We start from the raw sequence: 18397 nt of genomic DNA, 5'->3' as shown, positions 1-18397 counted from the left end.
GGGAAGAGCAAAGGGAGACAGCCTGTCAGATGGAGGCTGGCCCCAAGCACTGAGTCTATTCCCGCCCCCTTCGTCCCCCCGCCCCACAGGGAACCAGGGTGCCTTAGGATTCCCTGCCTTTCCCTGGGCCCCCACTCTATTGAGTAAGCTCCCTACCTGTCCTGCCTGTCCCACACCGCCCCCACGGCCCAACCTCAGTTAGAACCAGTATCCTGCCTGCCAGGCTTCCACCAACCCCAGCTCAGGAAGTTCCTGCTGAGCCAGTCCCCAGTGTCTCCCAGATGACAGATCTGAACGCCCAGCAGCTGGCATTTACTGACAATGTGACTGGGCCCTCCCACCCCCAGGGTGCTGACTCCCCAAGCAGACTGCTGGGCTCTCTGGAGCTGTGACTGGAAGGCTCCAAGAGCTCAGGGCTTGTGTCCCCAGCAGCCAAGCGATTCCATTAAGGCCCCGGCAGAGTGCAAGCCAGATGTTGTAGGAATGTTAGGAATCTCCTTTCCCAAGAGAAACGGGACACAGCCTCTTCCCAGTGGCTCCCTTTCCTGCTTACTGGGGAGCCTGAGCCTTCCCAGTTCACATGCCTGGCTGAGACTCTCCGAGACACCTCACCTGCGGGGACAGTGTCAAAGCTGATCAGTGAGGGCTCTGCATCCCTCTCAGGGGCAAGGTCAGGAACAGCCAGGTCTGTGCTGGTCCCCTCTTCATCATCACTGTCATCGAACTCAAAGGCTTCTCCGGAGTCCTCCTCCACCTTGGGGGAGGGGCCTGGGGCTTTGGAAGCCAGTGGATCTCCTGGAAGAGAGGAGGGGTTAGCAGGCTATTGGGCCTCAAAGAACAGGGTCTGGAGGCTGGATAGCAGTTCTGGAGACTAGGATAACGCTGCTCAAGGCCTTTGCAGCATTAGGGTTCTACTATGTTCCCAAAGCATCTTGGGCACTGGCTCAGGTCTCTGAGCAGAGGACAGTGGAGGCGTTACTTGATAGTCTCTCCTCACAGTATGTCGGGACAAGATCTCACTTTGTAGACCAGGCTGGCCTGGAACTCAGAGATCCACCCGCCTCTGTCTTCCAAGTGCAGGGATTAAAGGCATGCACCACCATTCCTGGCTGAGTTCCCAGTCCTTTTAAATACACATGTAAAGACGCCTGTTTCTGTGTGTTTGCATGCTGGTGTGTTTCTTGTAGGGGCAAGCGAGAGCAAGTAGGCTATAGGTCACGTGAAGCAGCCTCTTGGGAATGCTATGATTTGAAGGCTGATAGAGGACACCCGGGTGCTGGGGCAGGGCTGGAACAAGGTCTGAGACCCAAGTTCCCAGTACAGAAGCCTCCAGCAGGGCCTGGCTTCCTGCTTCTCCCCTCCTGGTGTGTTCTCGGTCCTCTTCCTGGTTCTTCACAGCTCAGCTCAGCTGTCTCCCTAAGCACACTGTGGGTGCCTCCCTCTGCTCCCACCTCTTCCTTTCCTCACCCTGGCCTTGCATGGCCAGCACAGGCTTATTCTGTGTGGCGTGTAATCCCTACCAGTTATGGATCCCAAATACCTGAACAGACTGTGCCCTTTACTGTCAGGGCCTGACTAGCCCAGGTGGGGCTCGGAAGCTGTTGTCTGATACTGAAGGACTGGGGTTTCCACCAGTGCCCTGTGAACAGCACTCCCGACTCTGAGGGGCCCCCTGAGGCAGCTACATAGCTGGGAGCGGACTCTTACCCCTGCAAAGTCCTGTCACTCAACATCTCTGTGCCGGGTTCCCTCCTCCGTACAATGGTAAGAAAACCAGCACTCCCTAAAACCGGCTGAAGGCCTCAAACATTTCTCAGCCTCAGTGTAGCTGACACAGAGAAGGTCGATGTCATCACGGCATCCTTCCTGCACACTGTGGGGGCTCCACAGCATTTCCACTGCAGGACAGTAGCGCCCTACAGTTATAACCCCCCAAAGAATCTCCAAACATTGCTGTGTGTCTGGAGCATATCTCTACTAGTCGGGAGTTTCTGAGGCAGGTGTTGCCCCCAACACAGCACCAGTTATCTGAGGGCTCCAACTTGAATGACAGACTGTGGAGCCTGACTGAGACCGCTGGGGACATGAGTGGTGGGGAGGAGGACAGAGCAGAAAGCAGGGTGGAGGGGCCAGCAGACGAACGGGCGGGCATCCACGCCCAATTCCAATAGTCTCTCCTACCCATGGAGGCCCTAGGCATGACACTCAGGCACACATGTAGATGGGAGACAAACTCTTTTGCTGGATGTGGTGGCTCACACCTGTCATCACAGCACTAGGGAAACTGAGGCAGGAGAACTAGATCTGAAGTCAGCCTGGGTTGCAGAGTAAGATCCTGCCTCAAAAGAAAAAAAGAAAAGAAGAGAGGGAGAGAGAGAGAGAGAGGGAGCTAGGGGGATGATGGATCGCTGGGCAGTTAATGCTTACAGAGGCCCTGAGTTCAAGTCCCAGCACTCCACATGCAACAGCTCATAACCACCAAGGCTCCAGTTCTGGACGACCCAGTGCTTCCTTCTGGCTTCCAAAGACACAGACATAGGCACACACACACACTCACATATACAGAAAAATAGTCTTTTATGAAAAAAATAATGGAATGAGAAAGATAAGTTGGGAATGAGTAAAGGCGATTGCGGCCCAAAGACAGCATCCTGACAACTTCTGCTCCACACCGGAGCCCACATGAAGGAGGAAGAAGAGTTACCACTCTGAGTGTTGTCCTCTGACCTCCACAGGCACATGTCACGCATGCACGCGCACATAATAATTTTTTTAATAAATCAGGTATTGGGCCGGAGATATGGCTCAGAGGTTAAGAACACTGGCTGCTCTTCTACAGGTCCTGAGTTCAATTCCCAGTACCCACAGGTGGCTCACACCCACCTGTAATGAGATTTCATGCTCTCTTCTGTTGTACAGGCATACATGCAGGCAGAACACTGCATACATACTAATAAATAAGTAAATAAATAAATAAATAAACAAATAAATAAACAAACAAACAAAAGAAATCAAATATAGCCTGCTGGTAGTGGCATATACCTTTAATCCTAGTACTCAGGAGGCAAAGGCAGGTGGATCCCTGTGAGTTTGAGGCCAGCCCGGTCTACAAAGTGAGTTCCAGGACAGGCAGAGCCATTACACAGAGAAACCTTATCTTTAAAAAAGCAAAAAAAAAAAAAATCATATCCAAAACTCTAAAAAATATATAATTATTTTAATTCATAATATCTAAAATTATATAATTTCAGAGATCTAAAACTATATTTTATATGCAGTGATGTTCATAAACCACATTTGGAGTTGGGCAGTGGTGGCACACACCTTTAATCCCAGCAATTAGGAGGCAGAGACAGGTGGATCTCTGTGAGTTCAAGGCTTGCCTGGTCTACAGAATGAATTATAGGACATCCAGGGCTATACAAAAAAACCCTGTCTCGAAAAACAAACAAACAAACTGAAAAAGAAAGAAAACCACATTTGGTAATACAATACCAAATATTATCCACTCAGTATGGGTTGATAATTTCAGATATTTTAAAGCCTTATTTTAACAAAATAAGATTAGGCACAATTTTTTTTTATTTGTTTTTTTCAAGACAGGGTTTCCCTGTAGCTTTAGAGCCTTTCCTGGAGCTAGCTCTTATAGACCAGGCTGGCCTCAAAAGGCACAATTTTTAACTTGTTTATTTGTATATGTGTATATGTATGTAGATGCTCATGTGCCAGGGTACTCTTGAGGCAGTCAGAGGACAACACGCAGGCGTCCTCTCCTTCAGCCACACGGGTCCCAGGGACCAAACTCAGGTGGCTAGTCTTGGCAGCAAGAGCCTTTACCCACCAGCTGAGCCACCTCGCCAGCCCACATCAAGTACAATTTGGTTCTGGTTTTGACTGTGGTATTAAGTATATGCACGGTGTGTACATATGTATCTGTATACGTGGATACGTACACATGTATGAACATGCATGTGTGTACAGAACCCTTTTCTCTCTCTCTTCAGCCTTGCTGGTCTTCTTGCTGGTACAAGAATGCGCTCAGTAGCTTCTGCCTCAGGACCTTTGCACTGGCTCCTACGGGGCCTAAGATGTTCTTTCCTCTTTTATCTTCTCCTGCTCCCCTCCGTGGGCTGCTCTCTGCCACTGGCCAATGGGGCTGCCAAGGAGACCCTGGGACTCCCTGTGGTTTGGTTTTTGGAGACACGGTCTCATTTAGCCCAAGTGGGTCTCAATCTCACTTTGTAGCCTAGAAAGAACTTGAACTTCTGATCCTCCTGCCTCTGGCACACTGTGGTGGGAAGGAGTGCTGAGATTTGAGACGTAGGCTGCCACACCCAGCTCTCAAAGTAATTTTTTAGGCCCAAGTAAATGACCACAGAGTCCCTGCCTCCCTCACCCTGTGGCGAGGGTCCGAGACAGAGCCATCCTGCTTCGTGGATGCCTAACTCCTCAGCGAAGGCTCTGATGATTCTCTACACATATGGCAGGTGTCACCACAGTGACTAAGGTCTTAGGGCTCCACTCAGCCCTGACATCAGCTGTAGGGTGAGTATGGCGATACCTGATCATCCAGCTTTACATGGTTTCTGCGATCAAAATGCGGTCACAGGCCTACCTGGCTCCCAGGGCTGATGAGGAAAGACAGATTAGCACTGAGGCTCCTGGTATGAGCTCAGTCACTAGCAGCTAGTCACATGACAATGCTGCCAGGTATATTATTGTCATTTATCACATCATATTCTCCTGGCTCTCCCATGGTCATTACTATTATTATAGCCCTGTCTGAGCCCCATCCATGTACCTGGCTAACATGAGCTGTCCCTTCCAACTCACAGGCTAGCCCCTGTCACACTGACTCCCCATGGAGTACTGGGGACCCAAATCACTTCTGCACTTCCTTCCTTGAAGAGTATAAAGAGCTCCAGCTGTTCTCATCTGTGTCACCATGAGTCCAATCAGCTGCTCCTGGCAGCCCTGAGCCAGAGATTGTGGCAAAGTTAAGACACTAGCTGAGGTCTTAGCACTCACAGAGGACCCTGGGTAGGGGAAGGATGCACTAGGAAAGACAAGGTCATGCCCAAAGAGGAGTCAGCTAGTGCTTACCAGGCCTTGGAAAGGACCATGCATAAGGCTACCCTCAGAAGATGAAGAATCATGTGACATGTTTGGATGGGGAGTGGATGTGGCTCGCCTGTGCAGCATGAGTCAGTGACCCAAAGCAAATGACCCCCAGGTCACGGCAGACATGAACCATGGGTGGGCAGCACGGGCCAGGTATCTGAGGGCATCCCTTCCTAAGGAACTAAAAACCAGACATAGACAAGGGACCAGCCCAACAGGTGACAGGAGAACCTGGAAGCAGCTGTCAGTCAAAACCTTAGAACAGAGGCTCTGGACGGGTCTGCTCTGCTTTCATTCGTACTTCCCAAATGGCCTCCTTCAGGGGAGAAGAAAGAAAGCTGGGGACCCAGCAGCAGGAACCAGAGGGACCCAAGGCCCCCGGCACAGAAAAGATCCCCTCCCAACTGGCTGCCCTCCCCTCTCCCCCAGGCAACCCCATGCTGCTCCACATCAGAGGGACAATCCAACGGTGATTGGATCAGCCAATGGTGATTGGACACCCAACCCTTCCCAACCATCTGGACAGGTGGCATGACAGGTGTCAGTCACTCATGCTCTTGACAGGCACACCCAGGCCTCAAGAGAGCCAACCTAAGTGAATCTACCAGGCAGAACACTGAGAAGCCATATTGCTACTAGAAAGCAGTCCGCTGGGTGGAATCACAAACTAGTGGATTCCTTGTACTTCGCAAGGGAACATTCCAGAGTGTAAGCGACCCATCTTCGGGCCCCACCAGGGCATAGGCACTCAAAAGCAACCCACACAGGTTTGCCACGCCCTTCAGTGACACACACTCCCATTCAGTGAGCATTGGTTGCCACACACACTTCTTTATGTATGCTTAAACCTTGCAACAGCACAGAAGAGGGTGTCATTATTACCCCACGTTTAAGGACAAGGACACTGAGCTGTAGAGACACCAAGTCCCATCACTGAGCTTACAGTTTAAGTGGTGGCAGGGTCAGGATCCAAACTCAGACCAGGTCAGTCATGGAATGGCTCTGACTGGTAGCAGATTTATTCTCTTCCCTCTCTGGGGAGTTGGGGAGGGGGACAGAGGGAGACAAGAAGACAGGAAGCCGGGCTTGTGGGAAAGACAACCACAGATGCCACTCTGCGGTATCTGGGGCCCCACTGAAGGGGATGCCAAATAAAACACAGGAAGCTGGGTTGAATTCTAGATCAACAAGTGGTTTTGTTGGGTAAATACATTCCTTTTTTTCCCCCTTCTTTTCATAAATTGGTCCAGACTGAGATACCTCTATGATCCGTCCTTAGAGTCAAACCCTTCCCTTCAATCCCCATTTGCACCTGCAACTGACCCACCTCAGCCCCCAGTGTCTCTCAGTCCCTGTCCACAAACTGTCCGTCTCTGCAAGGGATTTTGGGTGCACAGTAAAACATCAGGAGATGCCTGGCATTTACTCTAAAGACAGGACTCCATCTTATGGAACCTGAAGCAGATGGAGACACAGGGCACACAGCCAGCAGAACTCAGCCTGCCCAAAGCCAACACAGCTCACCCGTGCCCCTGGGCCCCTGGGGTACAATACCTATGGCAGGCTGTGCAGGAGGGCTCGAGGAAGCCATTAGAGTCCAGCTCACGCTAGCACCGTCCTCACTGCTCGCCTGTGGAAAGAAGGCCAGAGACTCGGTCAGGTAACCACCACAGCAAGGGAGCCTGGCTTGGAAGTCGTGCTCCGGCCCAGCCCTGCTCACACTCTTCCCGGCAGCCCCAGATAAGCCCAGCCTCCACCCAGCATAAATGATTAACTTACAGAAAAACCTGCAGCTGCAAAGCAGAATAGCCCCATCGCCCCAGAATCCACCACAGCCACAGTATGCCTTAGCCCACAGTCAAGGGGCCCATAAGAGTCTGTGGGCCACTCTAGAGAGTCCCTCCCATGTCCTCTAGCCCAGGCCTGGAGTCACACTTGAGCACCAAGGTCCCCAAGTTCCAGACACCATATTGCCCTGGACTGGACTATTACAGACAAGTCTGGCACTTCCTCCTCATGGGTTCCCCATCACCACAGGCTTCCATGGGTCTAACATCTCACCAGACCCCTCCTGAAACCTGCTAAAAAGCTACTCTCTCTCTTCTTCTCGCACTGACCTGCCCTATGGTGGTGTCCTGCTGGCAAGTAGCCACCAGCCTAGGAATACTGCTGTAGAGCTACAGGGCAAAGGGCTACAGAGAGGTAGATGGCCCAGGATGGGGACAGAATCCAAAATGCCCCAAGCTGGAGCAGCTTTCTGCCCAGGAGGCAGAGGCCACTCCTATCTCGTGGAGCTCACACACATACAGTAGGGCCAAGCACGATGGGAAGGTTCCCCAGGCTCGGAGCAACCTTGCCCACAGAGCAGGGAGACGTACCCTGAACCTCTGATCTGGCAGCAGCCCCTCTAGATCTCCCTACTAGGAGGGACTCAGGTCTGAAGACGGAGCAGAGAAGTCTGTCCAGTCTGGCCCTGTCCCCAGCTGGCTGGGGGCCTGCTTTCTTTTTATTTCTACTAACAGCTGACTGAATAAAAAAGGAATGTACAAGGATGACAACAACAACAAAAACATGATGACAGTGACATTCACGGAGCGCCTGCTGTTCGGAGGTCACTCCAGGCCCTTAACCAGCCCTTGTGGAGACCGATACGTACAATGAGAAAATGAGGTCCAGAGTGTGCCTGCAACTCGCCCACGATCACACAGCTAGGAAGGTGCAGATTCCTTCCTAACATACATATATGTCTGTGCTCCTTACGGAATCCTTATGGGGCTGGAGAAATGGCTCCATGGTTGAGAGCACTGGTTGCTCTTGCAGAGAACCTGGGTTTGATTTTCTGCATCCACTTGCTAGCTCACAACTGTCTATAATTCCAGTTCTAGGGGATCTGATGCCCTCTTCTGGATTCTGTGGGCACCAGGCACACACATGCACAAGTATGCACATGTGTGCTCACACATACATGAGCACGCGCGTGCGCGTACACACACACACACACACACACACACACACAAAATCTCCCTTATACTCCAGGTTCCAAGTTCCCAGAAACAGTTGTTAGTTTCTTAAGAGATTTTTTCCGGATGTGGTGGCACACACCTTTAATCCCAGCACTCGGAAGGCAGAAGCAAGCAGGTCTCCATGAGTTCAAGGCCAGCCTGATCTACAGAACGAGTTCTAGGACAGCCGGGGCTACACAGAGAAACCCTGTCTCAAAAAAACAAAACACAAAAACAAAAAATAAAAAATGAAACGACTTTCAGAGCAATCCAACATATTCGCCGGCTGCCACAAGTTTATTCCGCTGCCCACCCCCCTTACTCATGATGCTGTCTTCTAGTTCAGCCACCCCCAAGCCAAGCATGTCACCATGGCTCTGCCGTTGTTCCCTGGACCACAGCCCAATGCTCTACTGCACACCCACATCTCCTGCCTCACTCCATCTCATCACGGGAGCACTGGGCATCTCCCTTCACTACCAGAGGGGGCGCAGGAGGCCTTGAAGGAACCAGAGGGGTGAGAGCCTACCTTCACCTAACCGTAGCTTTGATTCAGAGGGCTGCCACCGCTGTCCAATCTCCTCACTGCTTGTCATCATTAGCGTGTTATGCTGTCTGGGGTCTGAGCTTCATGCCAGGCCTGCTTCCAAAGCGTGCACAGCGTCGGATACTACTGGGGATCTTGGAGCATAGTCCCTGCACACACGGGACCACTGTGCACCTCTCAGTCTGTTCACACGGAAGCACACAGACCCCTACGCTGTCACTGTTTGGTTTCGGCTACATCTTGTTGATTTCAGAACAGTGCTTGCGGAAATGGTTTTGTTTGCTTTCTGACACTGGGTAGAGAACCCAGGGCCTTGTATGTGACCCCTGTTATCACTGTTATCACAGCTTGGTTTTGGTTTTGGTTTAATTCTTATTGATTTCAGAACAGTGCATGCGGAAATGGGTTTGTTTGCTTTCTGACACTGGGTAGAGAACTCAGGGGCTCATGTATGCTAGACAAGCACTCTGCCACCGTGCTACCCCCCAGCTCAGACTCACTTGAAATAAACATTATTTTTAATTATGTGTGTGTGTCCAGCAATCTTCTTGTCTCCCACACCGCCACCCAAACGCACACACACAGAGTGCTGAAGTTACAGGCAAGCCCGTGGCCACATCTGGCTTTGTATGGCACCCCCATCCCCACACCGACACACACACACACACACACACACACACACAGAGTGCTGGAGTTACAGGCAAGCACGTGGCCACATCTGGCTTTGTACGGCACTGAAGACTTGAGCTCAAGTCCTCATGCTCACACAGCAAGTGCTCTGACACACTGAGCCATTTCCCAGCCCAACCTCCCTTCTCCAATAGCACACAGCGGCGCTGGACTCGCCCTAGACAGCTCCCCAATCCACTCGAAAGTCATAATCGCTCCTGACTGCACAGGCAGAAGCTGCCCCAGTCTCTTGGTGTTATGAACGAGTTGGCATTAAGCGTCGTCTTCCCTGCCCTGACCCCAGCTGGGCCTTGGGGAAATGAGTTCACAGCCTTCAGGGTTCATCCCTAAAAACACAAGTCTATAAAGATAAATACCCGGGAAGGGACTGATGTCACCCCATTGGCAAACTGAAGATAGACGTACAGCCACATAGCTGTCCTGAAGGTCTCCTGGTAGGCTCAACCCCTCAGCTCTCCCTTGTGAGCACTGGGACCCAAAGGCAGAATACCCATTTCAAGAAAAGAAAAACAAAGGCATCATCACCCAGCCTCACAAAGATGCTTGATAGTGACAGCAGAGACCTTCCTCTCCAGGCTCAGAAGTCCCACATCCTCCCCTCCTGCTCATCCTTCGGGCCTAAATTTCTCTAGACAGTTATGTATGCATCAGTATCTATGGAACAGAAAGTTTTCTCTGTCCCTCACCATCCCATCTTTTACAGAGAAGAAAACAGGTCAGAGAGGTTAAGGATTTGCCTGAGGTTACACAGCCAAAAGGAGCAACTGGCAGAGCAGGACACAGTATGGGGCTCTGATGCCAGGCCCTTGCTAAACTGCTGCCCTGGATGTCGGGATTGGACTCTGGAAGCACCTGATCCAGGCTGACTGGCATCCCTGGAAACTCCTCCGGGCAAGGACATATGTTAGTGAGTCCTGTCACACCCACAGGCCTATGGCTGCCACTTCACAAAGCCATTAGTCTCCAAAGGATATGAGGGCTGCCTCAAAGCTGCCTACAGCCACCTCTACAGGCCCTGGTGGGCAACAAGAAAGACAGGGGACACAGGTGGAACTTTCAAAGAGGAATCAGGGACACCGGTCCCTACTAGTCGGTCTTCCTTTTGCTAACACATAAGACACAGGCTGTGACAACAAGTTTGTTTCAGAGTTGGGACCCAAGCTAGAGTCCCATGTGACCACTGACAGCTCAGCTCAGCAAAGCCCTGGTGTCCACATCTATAAAATGAGGATCTAGAACCTCTCCCACAGGGCTTTCTGCAGGACGGCTGAGGTCAACGAGAACACACCTGTCCCCAGACAGTCACCCCACAATGAGAGGCAGTAAACAGGACTCTCAGGATTTCATACCACAGGAGTCCAGGGGACCCAAACCTCAGTACTTGCAGTCCTGAGGATCTGGGGCAGCATCCCGGAGTGCTGGGATCTTTGTGGATGCTGGGCTGGCCCCTCTCTGGGCACAGCCTCTCCTCGCCTCTCACAGCTCTGTGCTTTGCTTCTGTGCAGTGGGCATGCACACGCCTGCCCAGAGGCCTCAAGGCCACAACCCAGAGGAACCAATGAGAAAGTAGATGAGGATGATAGGCAGGACAAGAGCTGCTCAGCTGGATGCTTGATGCTTATTAACTTCCCCTGAGCTATGCAAGTTCTGGAAGCTTCCACGAAGGCAGTTGTAGTTCTACAATTGCAGTGTGATGCTGTGATGTAGGAGCCTTTCTTGTGGCGGGCTCTCATGAAGAAGAAGACGTAACAGACATCTGGAAGTGGTGGGGAGAGCACAGAGGTCCAACCATCCCAGAGACTCACTACATTTCTTTTTCCTCTCGTGTTTTTTTTGTTTTGTTTTTGTTTTTTGTCTGGATTTTTTTTTTTTTGGTTTTTCGAGACATGGTTTCTCTGTGACTTTGGAGCCTGTCCTGGAACTAGCTCTTGTAGACCAGGCTGGCCTCAAATTCACAGAGATCCACCTGTCTCTGCTTCCCAAGAGCTGGGATTAAAGGCATGCACCACCATGTGGCTTGTGTTTCTGTTTTGTTTGTTTAGAGGCAAAGTTTCATATAGATAGACCAGGCTGGCCCTCTGTAGCCGAAGCAGACTCTGAACTTCTGCTCCTCTGTGCTCACCTTCCGCGTGCTGGGATTACAGATGTGTACACATCCAGGTCATGCAAGGCTGAGAGCTGAGCCCGGGGCTTCACACAGGCCTGGCAAGGATTGTGCACCAAGCCCCAACCTCAGCACCCCTGCTGTATATTAGTGGTACAAAGAGAAAAGGGGCCAGGTAGACAGAACCAGGATAAAACCGCAACATACAGCCGGGTGATAGTGATGCATGCCTTTAATCCCAGCACTGGGGAGGCAGAAACAGGTGGATCTCTGTGAGTTCAAGGCCAGCCTGCTCTACAGAGCAAGTTCCGGGACAGCCATAGCTACATGGAAAAAAAAAAACCTGTGTCAGAAGAAAAACAAAGAAACAAAGCCTGACATGCAGGCAGATGTGGTAGGAGGGTCTTCCTTTTACTGCCTGTGTTGGTGGCCCTCAGCCCCTCTGCAGTGAGCAATGAGGAAGGAAAGAAAATGCAGCCATCCACACTATGAAAACCACCCACACTTTCTCTGGTTGGTGGTAACACTAAGGACAGAACCCAGGTCTCAGAACTGCTGGACCACACTATACCATCACTATGCCAATCCATCAGCATTTTCTTCTTGTCTGAGACATGATGTAATGTAGCCCAGGTTGGCCTCAAATTTACTACCTAGCTCAGGATAACCTTAAACTTCGGATCCGCCTTCACCCCCGCCCCCATGATTGTCAGCACACCCTCAAAAATCAGAAATCGGCCCCAAGGTGGTGCTGTCGCTACCCAGAAGTGGAAACTGAGTGGAGGGAAAGGGAAGAAAGAGCCTTCCCTGGTGGGTGCAGCATAAGCCAGGCAATGGCTGTGAAGGCCATGGCTCAAAGTAGGAATCTATTGCCAGGCGCTTCTGAGCTGAAATCTCAGCTCTGGCTGTGCCAGCCATGACAGGGAACACCTGTCCAGAACTGAGAGCTGCCCTGAGCTAAGACGAAGTGTTGGACATAATCCTTCCATGACCACAAGAAATTCCACCATAGCCAGCGTGGCCACTGTTAAAACTGAAATGCCAGCCATGTGATTATTTGGTGGGATTACAGATTATCCCCTCTTGCAGGCACCTTTTCAAAATGAGACTGGAGAGGCAAGTGGACCCCAGAGCTGCTCCCTTTTCTGCCACATTATGCAGAATGGGGTGGAAGAATCTGTTCTTTGGAGTGATACTCAACAGGGTAAGATACAAGGGGACAGGGGAGAAATTCTGGGCTCTGGGGTATGCATGGTGGCCAGATCGCCTGGAGCTCCGTGACCAGACCCCGGAGAAGAAGGAGAAGAAGCACCCAGCACCCTCAACAGCTCACTCAGACATGACTTCCCTCCCAGCTAGTAATCCAATCAACTGGCCCTGATTTCCCTCCCTCGGGAGATCAAAGTCTAGGTTGGTGGGAGCCGGTTCACCAGTTGAACTAAGTTCCTAGGCACTGTGTGTGTGTGTGTGTGTGTGTGTGTGTGTGTGTGTAGCTCTCTGAGCAGCTCTCATCCCCCTTCCACACTCACGAACCCCAGGAAACACTTGAAGGGGGGACCCAGACTTCGGAAAGGACTGAATAAAACAGACTTAGAAAAAGGGGGGTGGGAGTAGAACTCAGGAGGGGCTGGGGAGGGGGAGGGGAGCCCTAGTCCGCACCAGGCAGCTTCTGGCTACCCTTGAATGAGGCACAGAGAAGAGGCTGTGTCCTGAGCTCCCAACTGAGGAACTCCAGCCTCAGAGGCAGTGTGTCTGTCTCTTGGATGCGGGGGGGGGCGGGGGGGGAGGGCAGGGACAAGGGTGAAGAATGGAGACGTGGGTAGTAAGGGGCTTGGGCTGGACTGGACCTAAGCTCGTCCCAGGGCCCACTGCCCCCCAGAATCTCTCTAGCTCCCACCTCAGGCACCCCAGTGACTATTCCACAGACTCCCCACTCTGATCAGTCCCTTCCTCATCCAGGTTCTAAGCAAGGCTAGTCCAGGTTAGCCCCTCACCTGTCCCCTCTGGTCTCAGCAGCTCCCGGCCTGGCCTGGAATTCTGCTGCCCGGGACGGTGAGAACCTGCTTCAAATTTCTGGGCCTTTGTTCAGGTTGTCTGTTCTCTCCAGGTGGAATCTTCTCTCGATCAGACTCCTACTAAGCCATCAAAACCCAGTCCTACTTTCTCCATTGAGATCCTTCCCTTGATTCACCTCACACAGTGGCTTCTGGGTCCTTGCTGTGGCACTCTCTAAAAAGATCATGCAGAGGTGCTGACTTGGAATATGACCAGTCCTAAGGCCAGAGGTTATTTTCAAAAGAACATGGGAACGCACACAAGGTTGGTGACACAGCCCCTATTACAGGGGTCTTGCTCACTAGCCTAGAAGCCCTGGGATGCACTTGGCTGCACTTCATGGCTGTGTCAGGAACAGTAGCCAGGGTGTGGCCTACAGCAAGTACCTATAATAGCTGCCTAACTAAATACAGAGCATCTTCCTGCTTGAGAACAGGGGTGCTGAGCTAGGGCAAGTGTAGAGACAGGTGAGTTTCAGACGGATAGAGGGGAAGCTGTGTACAAAAACCCTCCCCGGGGGGACTCCACCCTGCCCAAAAACCCAGGTTGTAAAGGAAGACAGCACTGAGCAGGAAGTGGGGTTGAGTACCAGCCAGGAGGGGGCACCACAGCTACTATGCAAAGCCTGGCCCTTGGAATACCTCAGCACCAAGGGCTATCGGGTGGAGACTCCCAGGGACCACCAGCTCAACCAAGAAAATGGGCAAAGAGAAACTAAGAGGCGCTTGTGTGAGAGGGGTGTGGACCCAGCTTCAGCTGGGCTCCGGGGGAGGGGGGGGCAACTGAACACTAAGGGGGCTCCCATCAAAGGCAGGGATGGAACTGGGTGATTCTGCAGGTTCTTCACGAATGCCCTACCCAGGAGATCCTATTTTACAGATGGTCAAGCAAGCATCAGCGGGACTTCTTCCAGCTAACCACTGGCCAAGGTGTCGATCAGAAGAGCCAGTGCCTGAGAGGGATGAGGGATGTCCCCAAGGCCTAGAGGTCATTGAGTTTGCAAGCACTGGAAGAGAGAGCGGGGCTGTCCTTCAGCCGCCACTGTTCAAAGAAAGGACAATGCTGGGGGTGGCAGAGTGGACCAAAAAGACCGCAGGGCCTGGCTCCTCCCCTTTGGGCCACTGAGGCACTGAGTCCCCAGACATTGGGTCATTCAGGTCCTTGTCTCTTAACTTCCTTTCTTTGCAGGGAGCAGGGAGGGAGTCAGTCTCTCCTCCCAGGAGTGGGCGAGGCTTAGTCAATGAAGGCAGCCTGGGAACAAAGGACAGCTTGTCACAGCTCAGCGTAGGCACCCCCACCCCACCCCACCCCAGAGATCTCCTAGGCCAGTCAATGATCAAGGAAGGGTGAGAGGCACCACCCCCAGGCCTCTGTGGGAAGGAGCCGCCCCACAGCCTGGCCAGAGGCCTGGGGTCTGTTGCCCTGGAAACCAGAATCAGTCCTGAGAAGCTGCTGGATCCAGCAAGTAAAGGCGCCTGGCAGCACCAGACTCGGCTCTGGGCCTCCTCTACCCTCCCCCCTCCCAGTCCCAGATATTAACCCTGCTGTCCCCAGGGTCCAGCCAGCCGGGAATCAGAAGCTGGTGTGCATATGAAAAGCCTCCTAGAGCCAGCACTGTTCCATCCGCTTCTCTGGGGTCTCTGGGCTCCCAGCATCCTGAGCTGTGACCTGGAGAGCAGAGATGGCTAAGCTTGAGGCTTGGGCTTGTCCCCCATCACCCCACTAGCCTGGCACAACTCAGCTTGCCTACCTGGAAAAGGAAGCCACTCGCCAGGCAACACATGACAGACTAAAAAGGGGTTCTGCCATCCTCATTTTTGTGACCACAGGTCAAGGGACTGGGCCAGGGTCACATGGGGAATGATGATCTTTGAGGCTTGATAGCCTTCAGATGTCGGCAGAGGAAAGGTGGTAGGTTAGAGCCAAGGTGTCAGGGGCGGGCATCTTAGCATACATGATAGAGTATGGATGGGTGGGAAGGGCACAGGCACATGTCCACTACATACAGCCCAAAACGCCAGAAGCATTCAAAGTCCACACATGGCCTCAACACAGTTAGGACCAAGCTGGGCGGTGGTGGTGCACGCCTTTAATCCCAGCACTCGGGAGGCAAAGGCAGGCGGATCTCTGTGAGTTCGAGACCAGCCTGGTCTACAAGAGCTAGTTCCAGGACAGGCTCCAAAGCCACAGAGAAACCCTGTCTCGAAAAAAAAAAAAAAAAAAAAAAAAAAAAAAAAAAAACTAACACAGTTAGGACCATATCACAATTTTTGGAATATCCTCTTGACTCCAATTTACCTGTCCTGACCTCCAGGGGCTTAACCTCACCTCTACCCTTGCACCCCAAGTCCCTCACCCTTTTGCCATTCCATAAGCACTTTTCATGAGCCCAATACCTACATCCTGTTAGCCCAGCCTGCAGAGGATCCCAGGTACCTGTCTTCAGGTGGTAGGCATGTGGTGCAGGTACAGGCTCTATGCTAGGAACGGCCTAGTTCTGACAGGCAGGCCCCTGGACAGGGGCAGAAGGGTATCGCGACCCACCTCCAGGCAGATGTCAAAGTGAGTACTCTGAGGCCAAGCACCCATGGAGCGCACGGCATACAAGCTGGGCTAACTCCACTGTGTGAGCGAAATGGATACCAGTGTACTGAGCAGCAGATGTTCCCAGGGATGGGAAGAGGAATGAACTTGATCTGACACCTGACCAGGCTGCCAAGGGTCCTCACACTAAGAGAACCATGCAGCCACTGCTGGGAGCTGAGCATACGCTCAGGTGGGTGCTCACCTGCCCATGATCCCTCCCTCCACACCCACAGACCTTACCACCATGGTCCAATGGCACCCCACCCAGCGGAGCAGCAAAGACCTCGGTATGGACCTAGTATGAGGCACCCTCCTTTCTGGGGCCCTTCCCTGTGGCCTCCAGCCCTGTAGACCATATGGGCCATGCACAGAGACTCCGCAAGCTAAGAATTCAGGCTGGGACTGTGCTCAGTAAGGCCCCACAGGTGAAAGTGTTGACCCTGCAGGCCTGACAGCCTGAGTCCCACCCCTGAAAGGCACACGTATAAACAGCCTGGTGTAGTATGACATCTCTGTAATCACAACAAGATGAGACACAGGGACAGGAGAATTGCCCAGAAGCTAAAGGACCAGTTATGCTGGAGTATGCAGGGCTACAGCAGAAAACAAAGCCCCTGAGCCAGGCGGTGGTGGTGCACGCCTTTAATCCCAGCACTTGGGAGGCAGAGGCAGGCGGATCTCTGTGAGTTCGAGGCCAGCCTGGTCTAGAAGAGCTAGTTCCAGGACAGGCTCCAAAACTACAGAGAAACCCTGCCTCGAAAAAAAAATTCCCTGTCTTAACAAGGTGGAAGGAGAATTGCCCAAAAGTTGTCCTCTGACCTCTTCAAGCACATTGCATCTCTCTCTCTCTCTCTCTCTCTCTCTCACACACACACACACACACACACACACACACACACACACATGCACACACACGCACACATGCACATATGCACGCACGCACACATACACAAGAGCCAGCAGGCCACTTGCCACCTCTCTGAGCAGGAGTACCTGCCTGTCCTGTTACTGCCTTCACTTCACATGTCAGTGCATGTCAATGGGGCAGTGTGAGACACCTGCTCCTCACCTGGCCTCTGTGCTGACACCGGAATGAGATAAAACTTTGGGTGTGGAAGCAGAAGGAGTGTGTGGTGCTGAGCAGCGATGTCTCTCTGTGGTTGAGACTGAGGCCATTAGCACAAATCTTAGCTCATCTCTAAGGCAACGTTCCTGCCCACCGTAAAAACACAGAGACTTAGCAAGCAGGGTGATTCATGCCTGTAACCCCAGCATGGGAGACAGGGGCAGGGCTGCCACATATTGGAAGCCAGCCTAGTCTACCCTGAAAGTTGAGGCCAACCAGGGCTACACACCGGACCTTAGCTGGAGCTAAAATTCAACTCATTGAGTATTTCACCAAGCATGCACAACGGCCTGGGTTCAAATCTTAGCACCATGCAAAGCCTGGTATGAGGATGCACGCTTGTCCCAGCACTCTGGAAGGTGCCGGGTAAAGGGTCACAAGTTCAAGCTTATTCTTGGCTACACAACAAGTTTAAGACCAGCCTGGGCTACATGAGACTCTGCCATGGGAAGGAGAAAGAAAGGGAGGGAAGGAAGAATGGAGATGAGGATCTTCCCCCATCCTACGGGCATCCCATTTCTCTGCCCATCTCTACAAAAGGGCTCCTAAGAAGCATGGCTGGGTTCTGTCTGCAGCTCTCCTGCTCTCTCCCGCAAGTAACCTCTCCTGAGGTTACCAGAAGCCCTAGAATATAAGAGCCAATAGAGAGACCTCAACACCCCCCCCCCGCCCGCATGCTTAGTCCACACACCCACTGCTCCCGTCGTCCTTCATCTCCCCTTCCTCCATCTCAGCCACCCAGCTTCCCTGCCTCCTCCTCACCTCACACCCACCCCTGGTCCATTTCACACCTCAAACCTAGATCCTCCCAGTTTCAACCTCAAACCAGACAGTGTCTACCTGCTCTCTGCTCCAGTGATCTCACCCACTTTGTGGTTCCCCACCCCACCCGCTGCTGTCTCCACAGTAATGGCCCAGGCCTGACCTTCCCTTGCACACCAGCCTCTTGCCTGCTGCCTGCTAGGAACCCTTACTCCCGTTGCCATTGAAGTCTGAACCTCACTGAGTTCACACCAACCTGTGGGCCAGCCCCATAGACAGCTAGCCACCTGCTCCTTCTGGTGGCCAGCTCCCTTCACTGCCCACAACAGAAGCTCTGCTCCAGCCGGTGCCTGGGGTTCAAGTCCAGTCCCCTGTCCTATCGTTCATAACCTTGCAGTCTTTCT

At 52.4% G+C, this 18397-nt stretch overlaps 1 protein-coding gene across 8 annotated transcripts in view; it reads right to left on the bottom strand.

The window, feature by feature from the left end:
- Positions 1–18397, bottom strand: part of Arhgef10l (Rho guanine nucleotide exchange factor 10 like) — a 129688-nt gene that overhangs the window by 90763 nt on the left and 20528 nt on the right. For 4 of the 8 annotated variants that reach the window (XM_038332810.1, XM_038332811.1, XM_038332803.1 and 1 more), the window contains exons 1-2: positions 6676–6835; positions 613–795 (exon numbers count right to left, since the gene is read on the bottom strand). In XM_038332810.1, the coding sequence (XP_038188738.1) occupies positions 613–795; positions 6676–6712 (220 nt within the window). In that variant the 5' untranslated portion in view covers positions 6713–6835. The other 4 variants (XM_038332808.1, XM_038332806.1, XM_038332805.1 and 1 more) reach the window with 4 other exon arrangements.

Source organism: Arvicola amphibius, chromosome 6 (assembly GCF_903992535.2).
Source record: "Arvicola amphibius chromosome 6, mArvAmp1.2, whole genome shotgun sequence".
Classification (NCBI taxonomy): domain Eukaryota; kingdom Metazoa; phylum Chordata; class Mammalia; order Rodentia; family Cricetidae; genus Arvicola; species Arvicola amphibius.
Note: the sequence above shows the minus strand (reverse complement) of the source record. Positions and strands in the feature narration are given on the sequence as shown.